The following is a 21,827-nucleotide window of genomic DNA, read 5'->3' on the forward strand; positions in this document are numbered from 1 at the left end:
GAGGGACCCCCGACTTAGAAACAGCCTGCACAGCTGGGCGGTGGTGGTGCACGCCTTTAATCCCAGCACTCGGAGGCAGGCGGATTTCTGAGTTCGAGGCCAGCCTGGTCTACAGAGTGAGTTCCAGGATAGCCAGGAGTACAGAGAAACCCTGTCTTGAAAAACCAAAAAAAAAAAAAAAAAAAAAAAAAAAGAAAAGAAAAGAAAAAAAGAAACAGCCTCCACAAGATCAGGCTACAGGCGAGCCTTTAGAGCTGTGGTCCTCACTCTTCCTAATGTTACGGCCTTTTAATATAGTTCTTTCTGTTATGGGGACTCCCAGTCATAAAATTATTTTCATTGCTACTTCCTAACTGTTATAAATCATAATGTAAATATCTGTGTTTTCTGATGGTCGTAGGGAAACCCCCGAGGCACTTAGCCTACACTCAAGTAGCCCCACATCAGTGAGGAATTCATCCTATAAAAATGGGATAGATGACTCCTAAGGAAAGACATCCAAGATTGTCCACTGCCTAGACAGGCAGACAAGCAGGCATCGTGCACACACGCACGGGTGCACGTGCACACGAAGGCTCATTTCTGGGGATCAATTGGGAGAGTGCTTGCCTGATACATTCAATGTGTCGGTTTTCATCCCAAGCCCTGCATATACCCGGAAGGTGATGTATACCTGTAATTCTGACACCAGAAGGCTGACTGAGGCAGGAGGATCACCATGAGTTCAAGGCCAGCATGGGCTACATAGTGAGCTCCAGCCAAGTCTAGACCACAATGTGGGACCTTCTCTCAAAATAAAGCTAAGGAGAGGAAACAAACAAAAAACCCAAAAAACAAAAAACCTCACTCCCTAGCCTGTGAAGGCAGCATTAGGTTGGTTTCTTTAAACTTCAGTCTTCATCTTGCCAACCCTTCTGTTAGAGTAAGTATGAAGAAAAAGTCACATGATCCAGGGCCACCTGTCCAGAATGTAATGATGCTTCATTACCACCTAGCACTGGTCATGACTGCTAAAGTCTGTGCTTTCTTGACCTTCCCTACCTCTGTTAAGCACCAGGGAACAGCTACTGCCGTAAGGGGAGGGTCTTGGGAGGGTCTATCACTGAGGTCTTGTTCCCTAATTGGTTCTTGACTTGTCAATTAAGAAGGCTGGGGGCCAATTGTTAGATGGAAGATGCAGGTGGGACTTCCGGTCCCAAGAGGAAAAGGAGACACGGGGAAAGAGAGAAGGGTTTTTCTGTCATACTTTGGAACTAGAAGAAAGCAGCTAGGGGGCCCGTAGGCTCTGCTATGGGCGGGGCCGAGGATGTTGCTGGGGGTGTGTGGGGGGTGGGGGGCTAGCTGATGCAAGCCATTCAGTTTAGGGCAGAGGGAGAGACAGAGATGATACATTGATAAGGGCACACATTTCCAAGTAGGAGGTATCTGTGCACAACAGTTGTGCCACAGAAGACAAGCTATAAAGTGACAAGCTAAGTGTGTGTTTTTAATCCGCAGATTCGAAAGGAAGCCTGGTTAGGGTTGGTTGCGATCAATCCCAGAGCTAAGCAAGGTGGGACAAAAGGGACCTGGGAGGGGCTGGTAGCATGGTCACAGCTCCCAGGCTAAGGTGGTAGCATACTTCTAAAACTACACGCGACACCCTGTTGTCTTCCTCTCACTATTCTCTAACAAGATTCTGGACATAGGGGCCTGGTACACACACACACACACACACACACACACACACACACACACACACACACACACGGCAGCTACAGAATAAACAAGTATCAAATGTAAGGTGGAACGACATATCACTTATGAATGACAACCCAGTGGAAAAAAGCAAGTGGCTCCGGCTTAGCAAAGTCCAGCCTTCCACCTCAGCAATGGACTCTATGCCTCTCACAACACCCCAGAGAAAAACGGAGGCAGCCCTGGACTGGGAGAGAAGGCCTCCAGGTTTGGCTTGGATTCCCCTGCAAACCTTTGGTCTTTCTTTACTCCTCTGTGAAATGGAGAAACGTGTGTCCCTGGAGGAAATGACTGAGCCTTGGAGGGGTTGAAAACAAGACACAATGGAGCCTGCCAAGTTCTTGGTGACTTATTAAGGAAGCTGGCACCTCCTGCGTGTTACACTCGAGATGAACGTGAACCTGCCATCTGGTCTGAAAGGACCCGAATTCCTCATTAGCTCCGTGGCAAATACATGGTCGATGGAGACTCTGACACACTCAACAATAACCAGAGTTAAACCAATGTATTCACCAGAACCCCCGAGGTTACAGATACAATCACCTAGGGTTAGCACAGAAGAGCCTCAGAGCCAGCAGCTGATCCAGCCCACTGCCTGCTTGTCTGTTTTAGTTTTTTGAGACAGTGTCTCTTGTAGCTCAGTGTAACCTCAACAATGTAGGCCAGGAGAACTCCATTTTCCTGTCTCCATCTCCCAGATACTGAGCTCACAGTCATAGACCTTTTTTTTTTTCTTTCTTTCTTTCTTTTTAAAAACACAGGTCTCGTTATATATCCCAGCATGATCTTGAACTCAAGACTCCTGGGTTACTCTCCTTGGGGTGACACAGGCATGCCACCATGCTTGGTTCTACAGTTTTCTGGACTTTGTTTATTCCTTTTTAAAAACAGGATCTTGCTGTATATAGCCCTGTCTGGCTCCAGAACTTGCTATGTAGACCAGGCTGGCCTCAAAATGATGAGGCCAGGCGAGGTTGCACACATCTTTAATCCCAGCACTCAGGAGGCAGAGGCAGGTAAATCTCAATGAGGCCAGCCTGGGCTACACAGTGAGAGCCTGTCTTGAAAGCAAAACAACAAAATCAAATGTTGGAGTGCATAACCATACCCAGCTCTGTTGTTGTTGTTATTTTAATCTTTGATTTATTTTCTTGCACTTTTTGAAACAGGGTCTCACCATGTGGTTCTGACTACCTTTGAACTCACAGAGATCTACCTCCCCTGCCTCTTAGCTAAGACTTGATTTTTATTATTTTAATTAAGCTTCATATTGCCAGATACTCCCAGCATGTGGGAGGCAGAGGCAGACAGATCTGAGTTCGAGGCCAGCCTGGTCTACAGAGTGAGTTCCAGGACAGCCAGGGCTACACAGAAAAACTCTGTCTTAAGGGGTGAAAAAAAAAAAAAAGCTTCTTATTTATCTTGCTTTCTGACTCTGTGTGTGCCTTCAACACTTTCAAACGGATTTTCTGTTCCTTAATAATGAAAGCACACTTGATCCTGTCACAGACACATGTATTCTGGCTTGGACAACTTCATAAGGACTTCAGGTCTCACAGCACAGACTGCTCAAAGTCTGCCTTTGCACACACCACCTGCAGACTCCAGTGTTTTCCTGACATTCTGGATTTAAAAGTAAGCAATCCTATTATGGGGCTTGGGGCACTCTCGTTTTGTTTGACACTTGTGTTGCAGGAAACCATGCAATGATCGAATGTCAAACGTCAGAGCACTCTGAATGCCCATAAGCGCCATCCCCAGAGGAGCACTGTTTACATTCCTAAACACAGGGGTAGACATGAGAGAGCATTTCACAATTGTGAACATGAGTCAAACTTGAGTCCTCACGTCCACACAGAAGTGTACTCAGCACCGACCAGCAGGCGGTGATTCTGTATGGTACACAGGCTGTGGTGGCAGAGCCATGTGTCTGCAGCCGAGAGCAAATCGCTCTCAAAGCCTCAGATGTTTGCTCTTCAGTTCTTTCCGAGAAGTCTGCTGACCCTTGCAACCAAACAGAGCCCTGGATAAACCCGAGTGCTGATCCAAGTTAACAGCTCATCACTTTCAACACTCTGTGCATGCCCAGCTGGGCGCAGAACTGCCCTGTAACAGGTCAATGGCCAATAATGGTGAAAGGGAGAGTCTCTCACATAGTAGAAGCTGTGTTATAAAAATTAACTCCACAAACGCAGAGGAACTCAAGGGTTCTTATATCTCTTGGATTCGAGGTCTGGTTCTCACAGCAATGAAAAGAAAGACTGACTGCTTTACAAACAAGCAAAGTATGGCCACACATGGAGTGACGACTCCCATTCCCAGGAGCTTGCTTTTTTTCCCAATTATAGCCATTTCAAGCACATCAGCAGAGACACGCCCTCTCCACAGGCACACTCACGATCACTGCTCTAGGAGGCAGAACTCCCAATTATTGCTGGACCCACAAAAGACTGGACGCTTGGACAACTAACTTGCCCAAACATGCCCAGTCAGAACACAGAGCTGGGATTTGAAGCTAATTCAAGGCTACACCAGGGCTCGGGCTCTAAATGCCACCCCTGCAACTCAACTGCCTATTTTTATCACATGCTAAGGTTGAAAAGATTACCCTTGGCATCGGTGATTCCAGTTTCCTGTGGCTAGGTGCAACCCTCAAGATGCCAGGAAGCGGACCCAAGAGAAAGCTGCTGTGTGCCTGCACTGGAAAGGTGCATATCCACCAGGGGGCATCCCTGGTCTTTACTGAAGACTCAGGCCACATTTAACACAATAACAGTCAAAGTGCCTGGAACAGGTCAGCCTCAACCCCCGCTATTAGCATCCACAAATCCTCTTCTGCCTCAGACAGCTTACCACTCTGTCCACCTTAGCTTTGCTCAGGATCCAAGCTGACGGGGTCTCCCTAAGAGGAGGGGCACACAGTGTCAGCATCAGAGCCCCAGCATCTGCGGCACGTCAGCTGCCCAGGCCAAGTTCAGGAACTGCATGTGTAAGGGGCTCAGACATACATGTAGGCAAGACAGTCGCACACATTAAATAAATAAATAAATAATGCAGGAATGCAAAGAGAGAGCCAGCCTCGAAAGCAATCAAAGCTGGGTGTGGTGGGGTATGCCACTAATCCAAGGAGTTGGAAGGAAGAGGCAGCCAGGGCTACATATAGATACCCTATGTCAAACAAAAAACAATTGCATATGTTATATGCAATACTCCAAAAATTAATAAAATCTTTCTTACTCTAAACTACACAAAGGATGAGGCAATATTAATCCCAATGTTTGGGAGGCAGAGGCAGATAAACCTCTGAGTTTGAGGCCAGCCTGGTCTACATAGGGAGTTCCAGGCCAGCTACAGCTATGTAAGACACACCCCAGATTGCACCCAGGATGCCTCTGGGCACCAGGGACAATCCTAAGAACCCTAGTTAAGGTTATGGTCCCATAAGCACCACAAACCCTATGGCAGGGCCCAGCTCCTGCCAGGTAAAGACAACAGACTTAACTCTTCTTCAGAGATGACATGAGTCAGATCCATAAATAAAAAACAAGCAGTTTGTGTTTGAGTGGGATGAGGAACACAGACTCAGAATTAGGACCAAATTCCCAGGATTTCTCTTGGAAAACCACTGAGTGGGGTCATTCATGCAGGACCTCTCTTAGGGCTGACATACTGCACCACTACATGCTACATGCTACATGCTACATACTTCATTACTCAGCTCATTTCCCATCAGTGTGACTGGGGTAAGTTGGAGTAGAGGGATAGAGAGAGGTTTGAGGGGCAACTGGGGACAGGGTAGCCTGCCAGTCAGTCTGAGCCAGCTGGCTGTATACCTGTAACCCCAGCAATCAAGAGGACGAAGGGTTTGAGACCAACGGGTGCTACACAGTGAGATCCTGTCTCAACAACAACAAAAAGAAAAGAAGGAAAAAAAAAAGGAATTATTTTTATTTTCCCAGGTTCATACTCAGATCTGACACAAGAGCAAAAGAGCTGGATTTTTGAAGAAGAGTCTCAGCACAGAAAGCACAGTGACCAAAGAGACAGAAAAGAGACAAAAAGACAACTCAGTCACAGTTAGGACCAGGTCACAAGGACAGGCTGCCCCTGGAACTCAAGCAAGGTACAACTGAGCTATGGACCTGACCTTAGGCTGCCAAGGCAAAGGGTTACAGGGGAATTTTTCCACCTCAGAGCAAAGCCTGGAGTTCCTAAGTGGTCCGATCCTCTGCTCTCTTCCCTCCCTCTGGGTCTCAGGGCTATCTGGGCTCACAGACTGCACATAAATCCACTGACTGCAGCTGCAGAAATCAATCCGTAGCCCTGTGGCCCCTGGTCTGAATGAAGGCTCCTTCAGTCAGATCCAAGAGTCGTGGGCTCACAGCCAGGAGGAGGCTGCTCAAAGTCACCTTGAAGCTAACAGGAAGCACATACAGAAACTGACCCCACGACTCTTTAGAAGCAACGAAGATATATTCCACATTACAACTCCAAAACACCGTTTAATCTCCAGGAGGCTTCACAGCTGGTTTTTGTGCTGTTTCCCAAGTACCCAGTCATCCACCTCATGTGGGTAACACTTATTACACGGGACATTAAGTATGGGTTCATACCTTACTCTGCTCCACAGTTTCCACCAGGTGAAGCCTCAGGTATATTCCTAAACCTTTTTGGGCCTTAGGCTTCTCATCTATAAAATGGGAATACTTGCCCTGACAGAATTATCAAAAGGACTTGGTAAGCCCGACAGTAGGGGCTCCCTCAAAGACTGCTCCAAACAGAAGAGTGTAGGAAATGAGGCCAGAGTGATACCGTGTGACTCGGGACAGGTCTCCACAGATCTAGTCATCTGTGAAGTAAGATGGATCCAGAATCTTCTGCATACTCTTCTTGAAATCTCTGCAAATGTTCTCCAGGACTGTTCCCCTGCCTCAAGATCTTACCTTCATGGACAAGATGCCTAAGACAAATCCAAGGAGGCCAGAAAGCTCGATAGGAAAAGGCATTTATCACCAAACCAGACAATTCGGGGGTTTGATCCTTGGAATGAATCCAGAGAGAGAGAGAGAGAGAGAGAGAGAGAGAGAGAGAGAGAGAGGAAGGAAAGAGAGAGGGAGAGGAGAGAGAGGGAGGGAGAGAAGGGAGAAAGTTGTCCTCTCACTTCCATACATCCAAAGATACACACACACACACACACACACACTAAAAAAAAAAAAAAAAAAAAAAAAGACACAAACCCAGGCAGACAAACAAACCTGGTCTAAATGCAACCAGTCAAGGAAATCAGAGAAGTCACCCAAGCCAGCACAAGGGAGCCTTCTGGATGACGGAGGCTGAGAGCCAGCCACAACACTTGTGCAGAGGTTATGAAAACAGACCATAGGAGAGCAATCTCTGTACTTCAGAATCTGGAGCAAGAGGACCACAACAAACTCAAGGCTATCCTGAGCTTAAAAGGCAAAAAACAAAACGAAAACCCTCCGTGTTCACGCAGGTACGAGCACAGTCTTGGGCCTTTCACTTGTTGGCAACAAATTACTCTGAAGCCTCCATTGTCTTCTCTCGTTTGGTTATACTAGGGTTTACACATGCTAGCTAAGCATACAGCCAGCCCTGAGTCTGGGTTTTGACATCTATAAAATAGACATGAGGAGAGGTATATAGCCCAGTGGTATAGTGCTTGCCCAGGAAGTTTGAGGCACTGGCTCAGTTCCCAAGACCAGGAAAAAAAGAGATAGGAGAGGCCCTAGACATGTAATAGCATCCTTCTGTCAGTGGTAAATAAGGCTCTTGAAGACAGCCCAAGACTTAACGGTGACTAGACTTAGGACTTTTTCACTTGATGGCAGTGCAAAAGAAAAGCACACTGAGAGGAGGGGAAAAAAAATCATACTTTGAATTCTAAGTTTTGATCTGTTCCCAGGCAATCCGATACTTTTGGAAAGCAGCAACAGTCAGCCCAGGCTCCCACTCAGCCCTGGGATCACGAAGCTGAGGGGCTGGTACCCTACAGCATGCTGTTGCTAGGCAGTGATGTTCAGGAGTATTGTAGACTCTTATATTCCATTTACAATGCTTTTATCACTACACAAACACTTGTGTTTATTATTGAAGGAGCTCCCCCTACAGGACAGTGATTTGCAGTGGGAAGAAACATGAGGAGGGTATAGGTAGTTTCCCTTGAATTTGACTACAATTAACTTCATAGCAAATCTGCGACATGGGTGAAGAAAAGACACTGGGGAAAGAATCTGAAGTCCTAATTTTTCTTGGGGTCATGATTTCTAATGCTCCTGCCTTCATTGCCCTCCCTGGCCTGCATTTCTGTCTTTGACAGCTGGTGACTCTGCACAACTGCTTGTCCTATCTCGACTTCTGTCCTGAGCTCAAATTTAATGGCGATAGAACCAAACAATGTCTACGCCCACACCCGAGTCACTTTTCCTCTGGGATGGAACAAAAGCCTTGTCTTCCAAGCGCTGAAATCAAAGCCCGCATCGGAAGCAGATGGCCACAGACCATCTGAGCAACTCGACGGGCAGAGAGCCAGTCCTCCGTGCTCATTTGTGAACTGTGGAAGCGGGACCAGGGGAAGGCTAAGAACCTTTTCCCGGATTAAAACTGGAAAAGATGCTGCTGGCAGGGGTGAAGCATTTGCCTGGTCCTCAGATGATTTCAGGTTCCCTCCCCAGCATGCCAGATAATAAAATAATTAACAAACAAATGAAAAAAAGTCTGTATCAAAAAATTCTTATCATGTTTAATTATATGTGTGTGTATGCACACTCGTACATGTGTTTGTGCCTGCGTGTATGTGTGTGTGTGTGTGTGTCTATACTAAGTGGCTCCTGGGAATTGAACTCAGGTCATTAGGCTAGGCAATAAGTCCCTTTACCCATTAAACCATAGTCTACAATTTTAAACAAAGCTTCGGAAAGTCTGAACCAAGCATGATGTACAAGTTGATTCCAGCAATCAAGAGACTAAAGGCAGCCGGGCGGTGGTGGCGCACGCCTTTAATCCCAGCACTTGGGAGGCAGAGGCAGGCGGATTTCTGAGTTTGAGGCCAGCCTGGTCTACAGAGTTAGTTCCAGGACAGCCAAAGGCTATACAGAGAAACCCTGTCTCAAAAAACCAAAAAAAAAAAAAAAAAAAAGAGAGAGAGAGAGAGAGAGAGAGAGAGAGAGACTAAAGGCAAGAGGATTCATTGTTTGAGGCCAGCCTGAAATGTACAATAAGATCTGTATTAGAAAAGGAGGGAAGATGGTGGTTGTGGTACACACCTTTAATCCCAGCACTCAGGAAGTAGAGGCAGGCAGATCTCTGAGTTTGAGATCAGCCAGGTCTATAGAATGAGTTCCAGGATAGCCAGGGCTACACAAAGAAACCCTGCCTCAAAAAGCCAATAGACAGACAGATAGATAGATACATAGGTAGGTAGGTAGATAGATATGTACATAGATAGATAGATAGATAGATAGATAGATAGATAGATAGATAGATAGATGAGAAGAGAAGATGAAGAGATGGATCAGCGGTTAAAACCAAGTGCTGGCTGCTCTTCCAGAGGTCCTGAATTCAATCCCAACAACTACATGATGACTCAAAACCGGGTATAATGAGTTCTCCTCTTCTAGCATGCAGAATACATACAGATAGAATACTCATTTACATAAAATAAATAAGTAAGTCTAAAAAAAGGGGGGGGGGAAGCAGAGCAGTAGTGGCGCACGCCTTTAATCCCAGCACTTGGGAGGCAGAGGCAGGCAGATTTCTGAGTTCGAGGCCAGCCTGGACTACATAGAGAAACCTTGTCTCAGAAAAACAAAAAGAGAGAGGCAAGAGGATCAGGAGTTCAAACTCATCCTCTGCTATACAGTGAGTTCAAGGCCTGGGCCATGTGAAACCCTATCTCAAATAAGTAAATTAATTCATTTACAAATAAGTAAAAAGTGGGGCTGCAGAGATGTTCAATGGGTAACATGCAGCTACTCAAACATAAGGACCAGCTTTACCCTGGGAGGCTTGAGCGACTGTAAACCTAGCTTGTAAACAGGTTTAGGGGCTTGACAGGAGTGAGTCTAGTCAATTGGTGGGCTCCAGGTTCAGTGAGTGACTAAGGCTCAGAAAGAAAATGAAAGGCCAGTGACATGGTTTATTGGGTAAAGGAGCTTTCTGCCAAGCCTGATGACCTAGGTTTGATCATCAGGTCTCATTCCCATGGTTCAAAGAGGGAACTAAGAAAGTTTGTCTCCTGACCTTAACACTTGTGCCAAGGCACACACTCCTGCACATACAATGAATGAATGAATAAATAAATAAATAAATAAATAAATAAATAAAGTCATTTTGAAGAATCGAGTTTAGCATAAATAAATGCAAAGTGGGAAGCTATCCAGCAAAATATAGAGCATCACCTTCTTCTGGCCTTCATCTACTCACGGAGCCTGTACCCACACACATACGTACACATTTGTGCACACATATGCATACACAAACACATGAAAAGATCTGAGGATAAGTCAGTCACCTCAGATTTCCAAATTATGAGAATTTGTAGCCTTTCCCCTAAACTCAGCCCAAGGAGAACGGAACCCCCCTAAACCACTCAGTGCAGGGCCAGACCTGAGACAGATGTAGGCAGCCATCCTCTCCTGGCTAGAAGCTGGCTCTACAGTCAACCAGCTGTGGTGTAGTTGTTCCCTCTGAGCCTCAGGCTTCGCAGCCCAGCATACTGAACAGCAAACTCACAGGACTACAGGTGAGAACAAAACGAACTCATATGATAAACATTCAAGAGGAGACAAGAGGTTATCAATATAATTAGATCAATGAATGAGAAACAGTTCTCATGATTTTTTTTTTTAAGGGAGACAAAGAGCATCAGTTGGCTCCAATATCTCTTTAGAGAGAAAGCTAACACAGGCAGAGCAACCAGGCTCCATAACCATGGGTAACCTCATCTCTCCAAGATCCCTTTCCTGAGACTTAAAGTATCTTTGGGGGTAGGGTCGGGGTGGGGAAGGAGAAAGCCAGGTGTGGTATGGAATTCCTTTAACACCAGTACGGGGTGATCCCTTTGGGTCCAAGGCCTTCCTGATCTATGTGGTCTGCCAATCTCCACCATTCTCACTTCTGGCCCCTTTACTCCCTAAATTCCCAAAGACTAAATGTAACCCAGGAGACCCTGGGTTACATTTTATAGGCCACATAAAATCCTATAGGTCCCACAGTGGTCATCTTCTCTGAATGTATCTCTAGGTGAAACCAGCAAGATCAAAAGTTCTTAGGACTCAAATTAGCTGTGGAAAAAGATTGACATACTTCTGAGAACAACCATAGGCTCCTATTATCAGATTCAACCAATCTCAGATTGAAAACATTTCAGGAAAAAAAAAAAGATCTGACTGGTTAGGGTGGGATATTAGTTCATACCTGTAATCTCAGCAACCAGGAAAGAGACTCGGGAAGATCAAGAGTTGAAGGCCAGCCTGGACTACATAGGGAGACCCTGTTTCATGCTTGCACTTTGGGGCTAAGGATTTAGCTTGCTAGAACTTGGGGCCCTATGTTGGACCCCTCAGGAAAAAAATTAAGTAAACTAAATACTTCTATATTGAATGTGTTCAGACTCATTTTCCTGTCAGTACATTACATTGTGGAAAATACCTCATAACAACTCCTTATATGGCACGAACATTGTATTAGGTAATGAAAGTATGTGAGGTGAGGTGAAAAGATAAGCAGACTACCTATAAATGCCAGGCCATTTTATACAGACATGCAGATGTAAGCATCTTCAGATTTTAGTACCATTGAGGACTTACAGAATAAATCCCCCATAAATACTAACAGATAATTGTAAATGCAACGTATGAGCCTTAACTATGTTAAAATCAAGAAAAAGAGCTATAAGCTGGGCAGTGGTGGCGCACGCCTTTAATCCCAGCACTTGGGAGGCAGAGGCAGGCAGTTCGAGGCCAGCCTGGTCTACAGAGTGAGTTCCAGGACAGCCAGGGCTACACAGAGAAACCCTGTCTCGAAAAAACAAAACAAAAACAAACAAGACAACAACAACAAAAGAGCTATAAAGAAGATTAGGGGGACAAATGGGAAATTGCTCACTACATATTTTTTATCTGTGTTAAACTTCCTGAGTGTGATTGACACTTCTCTTTTTTTTTGTTGTTTTAATATTTATTTATTTTATTTGTATGAGTACACTGTAGCTGTCTTCAGACACACCAGAAGAGGGCATCAGATCCCATTACAGATGGTTGTGAGCCACCATGTAGTTGCTGGGAATTGAACTCAGGACCTCTGGAACAGCAGCCAGTGTTCTTAACCACTGAGCCATCTCTTCAGCCCCCTGATTGACACTTCTCAAGTCATAGGAGGATGTTTCGGATTCTTAGGAGATCTCTACTATGGTATTTAGCAGTGAGGTCACGATGTCGACAAGTAACCTGTAAGCAGCTCAGCAAGTATGTGTGCGCCTGTGTTTGTGCCAAAGAATACCTTTTTGGGAGTTTGAAATTTTTCTGTATAAAAAAAATTAATAAACAAATGATAAAAACTGAACTCGTAGATAGGCACTAGAAATGCCTTCAGTTAGGGGCTTGGCCCTACAACGGCAACACAGTGGAGGGATGTGATAGAAACATGTTAGGTTTTCAGACTTAGAGCCAAGTCAGAGACAATGCACACTTGTAATCCTGGCACCCTGAAGTAGTGGCAAGGGGATTGAGAGTTCGAAGTCAGCCCTGGCTACATATGGAGGAAGAAGCTAGTTTTGGGTATCTGAAACCCTTTGGGGCTCAGTGGGAGGCTCAGTTAAATCTCCTGGGATCTTGGCTAGTTCTCGGAGAGGACATTTCCTAAAGCCTTCGAGTGGCTCCACCCAGCTCACTCCCCTCCCCGTAAGGCCCTGTAATAATTTGCACCCTTATGTTTCTCAAGCTATTGTGATACACCTCAAGGCGACACAGCTGAGCACTGTCACTGGAGTGGAGCCAAATATCAGAAACGGCATCAAATCTCTTTTTCTTCAAAGGGAGTCTGGTTTACTTATGTCGTTACGATAATGAAAAGCTAATACAAGACTCCAGCCAACGTGATGAGATGAGGAAAATAAATCAAAAAGGTATGAAGACAGGAAGAAATACTTTAGACATTCTGAGATATCCATGGGGGAATCACACCTAGAATTCTAACACTCAGGAGGCTGGGGCAGGAGGCTACCACAAATTAAAGGCCAGCCTGGGCTATAGTGGGAAAGCCTATCTCAAAAACAAGCAACAATGGAATTAGTACTAAGGGTGGATAACACAACTGACTTAAAATATTAAGCAGGTGTGTGTGTGTGTGTGTGTGTGTGTGTGTGTAAGGGAGGAGGCGGTTCAGTGAGTGAGCACATGCATTCTGCAAGGGGAAGGACCTGAGTGTTGATGCCCAGCATCCTTGTAAAAAAGAGAAGCATGAGGTTGATCCAGTTCAGAAGAAACAGGGAGCACCTACTTCAGGACAGACTCTGTTTTAAGACAAGGAAGACAATGAGACAGCAGGCATCTGGCATCCAGCTCTGGCCTCCTCCAAATACTAAGGCCTGGTGTTCACATGCACACATGTGTGTGCAGCATACAGTAAACACACATACACAGACACACACAAAGACACACACACACACACACACACACACACACACGGAATTTAAAAAGCCTATTAATTACCTAGGAATAAGTCTAACCAGAAATGTAGGTTTTGGTGATTAATCTCTTATCTTTTTTATTGTGAAATTAATCTCATTGCTAAATTGAGGAATATTTAGAAGGTGATAGAAGCATTCCTTTGGGTATACCTGCAAGAACACTTCAGACTTCCCACATCCTGCCGGCTCTGATGGGTTGAATGATTTAATCCACTGAAAATCTGAATAGACTATTATTGGGAAGCAGTCGAACTGAGGGAGTCTTCCTCATTGGAAGAAGTGGAGAGCCAGAGCCACTCTTAGGGACTGTACGTCACTGTGGCCCCTTCCTGCTACAGGATGTGCTTCCAACCCACCATGACGTGAAGAAGTCTTTCCGCTGTACATACCCCACAGCTACTCATTCTCAACCAAACACTCAGTCCACAAGGCCCTGGGCGTAATCCTCTGAAACTCTGACCTCTTTCTTTGTGAACTGGTACCTCGTATCTTTTGTTCTCAGCTATAGACAAGGAGCTAACAGCAAACCCACGCATTACTAGAAGGTTATGTTCACTGATTAGAAAACCCAATACTATAAAAAGCCAGCTGTCTCATGGTTTGTTTGTTTTTTTAAATTTAAAACAAACTTTTAGGTGTATTTCTTTTATTTTAGGTTGTATCTTGCCTGCATGTGAAGGGTAGTGAGCTCCCAAGTAGGTACTAGGAACCAAACCCAGGTCCTCAGCAAGGATAAAACGCAAATCTCAAACACTAAGTCATCTCTCCATCCCCCAACTCTTCTTACAATAAGTGTTTGATTTTTTTTTCCTATATTTATTTGTCAGTTTGTTTCTTTTTGTGTTTGGAGTCGGTGGGTCTCACTATGTACCCCTGGCTGGCCTGAAACTCACTCTGTAGACCAGGGTTGTCTCGAATTCACAGAGATCTGCCTGCCTCTGCCTCCCAAGAGCTGGAATTAACAGTGCATGCCACCACATCCAAACCGAAGATTTTTCTTCAATTGCTAACTTAAACAGCAACTAAAGAAAAAAAAAGTGTTCTAGAAGCATTTTTTAAAATTTTGCATGAGGGGCTAGAGAGATGAAGAACACGTGCTGCTCTTACAGAAGATCCAAATGTGGCTCCCAGCACCCACTTCCCGTAACTAATTCCATAGGATCTGACACTCTTTTCCAGCACACATGCACCCACTACCACTCCCTGAATACAACTGTTTCTTTAGGTAGCTTAGGCTATTAATCCTCCTACCTCAGCCTCCTCCAGTGCTAGAATTACAGGATGTGCATCGGTAAACCCAACCTCAGCTTTTGCAAAAATATAATGATTCTAATGTCATATAGAGAGCTGGGATAAGTACAATGCAAAGATGGAATGTTTTCACAGCATGGTGAGGCCCTGGGTTGATTCTCACATGCAAAATAAAATAGATAAAGAATTGCAAAGAATGATAAACCAAAGCATTCTTGAAAAAGAACAACAGAGCTAGACATGGTGACAGGGTCCTGTGATCTCAGCATTTAGGCTGAGGCAGGAGGATCACCAAGAGCTCAAAGCCAGCCTCAACTACTACATACTGAGCTGAAGGCCAATCTGGATACAAAGTGTGATCCTGTCTCAAAAAACAAAAAATGAACAAAACAGGCCGGCAAGACGGCTCAGGGAAGAGGCTTGAAGACCTAAGCACCCTCTCCAGGGTCCACATAATGAAAGGAGAGAACTGATCCAGCAGGCTGTCCTCTGACCTGTACATGCTCCCCTGGGCATTCAAGCCCCACCCCCACAATTAATAAGTAAATAAGTGTATCTAAAATAATAAAAAGGACAAAAAAATAGAAAGACTATTATGTAGCAAGCCCTATTACAAAGTTCCTAAGTCAGAGTGCCATTTAAGTTTCATGATAGGCTGCACATAGGAACAGATTCAGATTTTTGCCTACAAAAAAAACCCTACAAGCCCAAGCGTCTGATGCCAGAGCTTCCGAGAGAGGTTACCGGTTCATCCGCATGGACTCTTTTTTTTTTTTTTTTTTAAAGGATCTTGACCTCTATCTTCTACCAGACACAAAAATCAATTCCAGATGAAGTTGAGACTTCAATGTGAACATCAATGAGGAGATTTTCAGAAAAATATGTGACCATTTTCATGATCATGGAAAAGGAAAAAAAAAAAAAAAAAAAGATGCAACAGGAACTAATGAACAAAGCGAAGCTAAATAGTTACTGTGAAGACAAAGAACAACCACGGGCTGTGTGGGTGGTGGTGCCTGGAGTCTCGCAGCTGCTCAAGACGTGCCACAGGATCATCTGAGCCTGAAGTTTGAAGCCAGCTTTAACAATATAGCAAGACCTCAAGATTCCCATCTCAAATACAAAATAAAACAAACCATAGTCTCCCCCGCCCACCTCCTTTGAGATGGGGTCTCACTGTGCAGCCTTGGGTGGCCTAGAATTCACTATTTAGATCAGGCTGACCTGGAACTCACAGAGATCTACCTGCCTCTGTCTCCCAGAGTGCTGGGATTTTTAAAGGTGTGAGTCATTCTAAAGTACCTGCCCACTAGTTTCAACCCCTCAGGAGCTGAAAGGGGAAGGGCTTCTTGAAGGTGAGGCTAGAGAAGACTCACAAGATGCTGTCTCAACAAAACGATAATACAAACAAGGGGAATTTTTTAAATTGTGCACGGGACAGAGACATATGTCTACAATTAGGAGACTAAGGAAATGGAATTCCAAGTTCAAGGCCTTGCATACCTGTGGCAGTGTAGCTGAAATGAGAATTAAAGCACTGGCTATGGGGAGAGGGAACCACTAAAACCAGAACAATAGCATTGGCCAGAAAAGCCAAAACCAACATACCACGGCACGCCCCACAGCCCCCAAATGCTAGGACTGTGCCACCACACCCAGCCTTTAACCTAGCAGCTACAACTGCCCCTCAAATCAATGTCGTAAATCCATCAACTGTGAGATAGCCATTGAATGGAAACCTATACGGCAGTGAAATAAATCTATGATCACATTCAATAAAAACTATGGACTGCCTAAGTACAAAGCTGAGTAAAAGAAGACAACACCAGGGCTGGAGAGATGGCTCAGCGGTTAAGAGCACTGACTGCTCTTCCAGAGGTCCTGAGTTCAATTCCCAGCAACCACATGGTGGCTCACAACCATCTGTAACAGGATCCAATACCCTCTTCTGGTGTGTCTGAAGACAGCTACAATGTACTCGTTACATAAAATAAATAGATAAATCGTAAAAGAAGACAAAACCAAGAGGCTATCCAGTTAGATTCCACAAACATAAAGTAACAGCCAAGAGAGAATTTGGGGCGCTGGTCTCCATGATATGTTTGGGTGCTTAAAATCAGTCCACACAGTTAGCACACGTGCACTGTCATATATGTATACTTCAAGTAAAAAGGTTTAGGTACAGTATAGAAATGGAAACTTTCTCGTTTTTATTTATAAAGGCAGGTCACTGCAGACCATGACACGGGCTTGCAGACGCAACAACTTAGAAAGCAAAAGTAGGAGGAACACTTGAGCCCAGGAGTTCAAGACCAGGCTGGAACACATGCTAAGACCTTTATACAAATGATAGACAGGGCACTAGTGAGGAGCAGACAGCCAGGAGACAAAAGCTTGATTTTACAACAGCAGAGGATCTACCTGCAGAGTTGTACCTGAGCAGCTGGGCATGCCTCCTCCAACCTTTTCTCTTTTTTGCTTGTGTGTATATGTGTGTGTGTGTGTGTGTGTGTGTGTATGTATGTGTGTATGTATGAGTATATATATGTGTGAGTGTGTGTGAATGTATGTGTGTGTGAATGTGAGTGTATATGTGAGTGTGTATATGTGTGAGTATGTGTATATCTGTGTGTATGTGTGTGTGTATGTGTAAGTGTATATTGTGTGAGTATATGTGTGTGAGCGTATATGTGTGTTTGAGTGTGTGTATGTGTAAGTGTGTGTATGAGTGTGTATATGTGTGTGAGAGTGTATATGTGAGTGAGTGTGAGGGGTGTGTGTATGTGTGTGAGGGGTGTGTGTATGTGAGTGAGTGTGTGTGTGTGTGTGTGTGTGTGTAGGTCACAGATTGACATCAGGTGTCTGCCTCAGTCACTCCACACCATATACAGAGGTAGGGTCTCTCACTGGAATCCAGAGTTCACCAATTTGGTTAGTTTAGCTGCCCAGCTCAACCACGGATCCTGATACCTGAGTACTGGGATTACAGATAGGCTCCACACCTGCCGAGCGTAGACATAGGCACAGGGATCCGACCTTGGGTCCTCATGCTTTCACAGAACTGCTTACCCACTGGGCATCTCCCCAGCGCCCCTTCTGAATTTGGTTGGTCCGCTGCCCCAGCACTGACCTCCTAGCAGAACGCGATTTAATGTCTTTGTCACTGGGAAATCCCAGAGAACTACTGTTTCCTCACTCTCTGTCCCCATAGCCGGTCAGACCCCTGGGGCTTACTGTCCTCAACAACCAGCTTTAGCATCGGCATCCCAGAGACAAGACATGGACAGGGCCCAGCACTGTTGAGAAGGAGGACCTTGTGGTGGCAAGGTGTCAGCCTGGGCTCCTGGTCCTATTTTTTACCTTTCAGAAGGGGAAGCAACTACCCAAAACACGTTCAAAAGAGGAAGGAAAGAGAAACAGAAGAAAAGAAAGGTAAGGGCCAGGGAGATGGCTTGGCAGATAAGGCACCGGCCAAGCCCCAGGCAAGAGGCGACCTACTGAGATAATTTCCTCTTGGGATAATTTTAGAACACCTAAGTCTATAGGTTATACACCAAATATATTACACAAGTCAAACTATTCTGCTCGGCTTAAGACAGCCTGAGTTACATTTGTCACCTCTGTCCTTTATGATAAATGCACTTTTCACCAGTCTCCAGAAGCCTGTGTGTGAACTGAGGCTACAAAGGACAGCTGTCATACCCCAAGAGAACTGTGGCCACCTACAGTGTCCACGCTCTACATACCTCCCTGAAGGAGTTACATACACATCGTGACCCCAGAAATGGGAAGAGTAGGACATGATGGCTCGGACCCATAATCTCAGCGTGTAGGAGGCTGAGGCAGAAGGATTACTGGGAGTGTAAACCCAGCCTAGGCTACAGAGTAAGAGCTTGTCTCTAAACAAAAACAGGAAAAAAAATAATGACAGAGATGAGGGTGGGCTAGCCAGCCCTGCTTTCCTGGTCAATACACAGATCTAGTCTGGCAAGAATATTTGCACCATCTAATTGGCTCCTCCGTGAAGACCATGAGGTCCAAGTGAAAGAATAGGCAGTCTGGATGCATACTGTATCTGGAAAAGGCTTGGGGAGTTTATTAGAAAGTCCAGGAAAGCAACATTACTTGAGAAAGCTAAAACAACCAGATGGTGGTGCCATACGCCTTTAATCTCAGCACTCAGGAGGCACAGGCAGCCAGATCTCTATGAGGTTAAGTCCAGGCTGGTCTACAGAGGTCCAGGACTCCCAGGGATATACAGAGAAACCCTAAAACACGCATCTACAATCTCAATACCTGGAAGACCAAAGCCAGAAGAGCACTGTGCATTCAAGACCAGCCTTGTTACACAGTAACACCTTGTCTTAAAAACCTAAAAGAGCAATTGTGGCGATTATTCTGGCCACATTGTCTGACACGACACTAGCCAGCTGCCTTCATATTCTACAGGTGAGGTTTTCATAAATTCTAATCCAATCACTTTAATACCCACTAGTACCCGGCCATCATCAAAAACACAGATGGGGTGTGTAAAATAAGAGTGGCAAGTTCTAGACAAGCCTGGACCGTATAATGAAACCCTGCTCTAAACAAAAATAAACACAAAAGCCCAAGAAACAAAACTAAAACAAACAAGAAAATACTCAGTGCCAAAAGCAAAAACCAAAACCAAATCAGACCATAACAAGCCCGAGTGTGGATGAAGAGCAAAACGGAGCCATTGTACAGAGCCGATCGACTGATCAGGACTTGATTAGGAACAGGTCAGCAGTTAACAGTTACCTTATACTGTTGTGTGAACATCCCTCTCAAGCACCCATGTTGGAACATCAGTTTCTAAATATAGAAGTTTTGGGAAGTGGGTCCCACAGGAGGTACTGAGGTCTTGAAGCCGAACCCCTTAGGAATTAATTAATATCTTCTTGATACCATGATATCAAGTTGGTAAAAGGCAAGATGAAGATGGTCCTTGTGTCCTCCACGCGCCGGCATGGTCTTTCTCTTTCCACCATGAGCTGAAGCAGTGCATATTAAACAATGCCCACACACTATGCTCTTAGACTTGCCAGTCCCAAAACCACGAGCCAAAACTAACCTCTTCTTTGTAAGTCATTCAGTGTCGAGTAGTGTGTGACAGCAACAGAAAACATGACTAAGATGCCTTAAGACTCAAGAGAAATGGATGCTCAGGAAAACCCGTACAGTAAACGTTCACTGCGTTATTCATAACGGCTAAAAGGTAGAAACAACCAAAATGCCCGTCAGGGGATAAGCGGATAAACAAAATGTGGTCTTTTGATATAAAGAAAACGAGGAAAGCATACAAGGGGGCAAATGAAGGGTTTGTGGGGGATGGCAATCGGGAATTACATAGTGGTGATGGCTGCAAAACATGAATATTCAAAAGACCCCATGGAACCGGACACTTTAAATAGGAAGGTTATGTTATATGAGTTTTACTTTAATTTAAAAAAAAAAAAAATGTTGAGCAAGGAACAAAGCACAGGTGGCAGAAAAGTTGCCTGCCATGAATGAGGTCCTGGATTTACTCTCCAGTGCCACATAATTAATCAATTAATTAATTTTTTCCTTGCTCATCTCTCACAGCCTAGACTATTTTTTCCTATGGCTGATATCTTTAAAATGAATGGACGGATGGATGAATGAATGAGTAGTCCTCATTTATGTGCTTCTGTGTCTGCTGATGCCTATAAAGGCCAGAACAGGATGTCCGATCCACTGAGTTACAGGCGATTTTAAGCAGACTGACGTGGGTGCTGAGAAACAAACCCAGGTCCTCCAGAAGAGCAGCAAGCGCTCTGCCACTGAGCCATCTCTGCAGCCCTATATTTGACTGTTATCACTTGAGTATCTGTTCAAATGCTGACTACCATGCCTGAAGTATAGCCCTACTGTGTGCTACCCATCACCCAGCTTTATTTCTCCAAAGTTCTTTCAATCATTGGAGATATGTCGTTAACATCTTTATTGCCTGTCATTCTACTAGAGAGGGCAGGGGCCTTGTCAGTTACATCCACAGCCTACCGTGTAGGCAAGAAATGATTTTCTAGGAAAAAAAAAAATGGCATTATAGAAGGGCTTTCTATGTGATCTGAAATACCACCTGCTTCCTGGTGAAAGGTCAAATGCCCTAAGCCACCACCCATACCTGGCAGGCCCTCAGAGAGTTAAAAGCCATTTGCTGTACACAGAGTGGCAAGCCACACCCTAGAGCCCTGAGGAAGCAGGAGGCATAACCCCTCCCCCGTGAACACATGAAAGTCTTTTAGGGGTCATGAAGCACCCAGTGTTTACCCAGCAACCCACAAACAAAGGCTAAGGAGAGATCTGAGATTGCATTGCTGACACCCAAGATAGAGACCGGGTCCAAATCACCTCATAAAAAACTGCCGGCAAACATCCTCTGAGCCAGCTTCTCAGGACTTTGCCATCTAAACCTGTTCTCCAGAGTCAGGCGGTTACAGCTTACACCTGCTCCCCCTCCTCCAGGGAGCACATTCTTGTCTGAAGCAGTTGTAAGTCTAACCAAGCAGGTAGTGAAGACCTCCCCTTCCCTTCTCCTGCCCCAACTTTGGCACTTACCCACCAGGAGTTTGACGTCTCGGACTGTGAAATCAGGGTCTGGCATCCTGGAGAAAAGAGATATATGGATATTTGTTTAAAAAAAAAAAAAAAAAAAAAAAAAAAAGGCAGACAGATATATAGATTTAAAAAAGAAAAAAAAAAAAACACAGAGATAGACTACCCTGAGTCTAAGGGGAAGCCATTTTTCCAAAAGGGATTCCTTGTTCTATGTTTGGGAATATGAATGAACCCAGAGGGAAAACCTGGTAGACCAGGTAAGTACCTTGAGAGAGGTCACCCAGAGCAGGCTCCCTACCATAAAAGACTTGCCGGGCAGTGGTGGCGCATGCCTTTAATTCCAGAGGCAGGCGGATTTCTGAGTTCGAGGCCAATCTGGTCTACAGAGTGAGTTCCAGGATAGCCAGGGCTATACAGAGAAACCCTGTCTCAAACAAACAAACAAACAAACAAAAGAAAAAAGAAAGAAAGACTCAAGCTGAGCCTCCAGGGAGGATGGAAATCACTGGTCACCTTACTGCAGGACAAA

General features: G+C 44.9%; 1 protein-coding gene across 10 annotated transcripts in view; it reads right to left on the reverse strand.

Annotated features, from left to right (window-relative positions):
* Kdm2b (lysine demethylase 2B) overlaps window positions 1-21,827 on the reverse strand; it is a 119,259-nt gene that overhangs the window by 91,451 nt on the left and 5,981 nt on the right. For all 10 annotated transcript variants that reach the window (XM_076922790.1, XM_076922788.1, XM_076922791.1 and 7 more), the window contains exon 4: window positions 21,299-21,345. In XM_076922790.1, coding sequence (XP_076778905.1) covers window positions 21,299-21,345 — 47 coding nt within the window. The remainder of the gene's footprint in view (window positions 1-21,298; window positions 21,346-21,827) is intronic.

The sequence above is a fragment of the Arvicanthis niloticus genome, chromosome 24 (assembly GCF_011762505.2).
Source record: "Arvicanthis niloticus isolate mArvNil1 chromosome 24, mArvNil1.pat.X, whole genome shotgun sequence".
Classification (NCBI taxonomy): Eukaryota; Metazoa; Chordata; class Mammalia; order Rodentia; family Muridae; genus Arvicanthis; species Arvicanthis niloticus.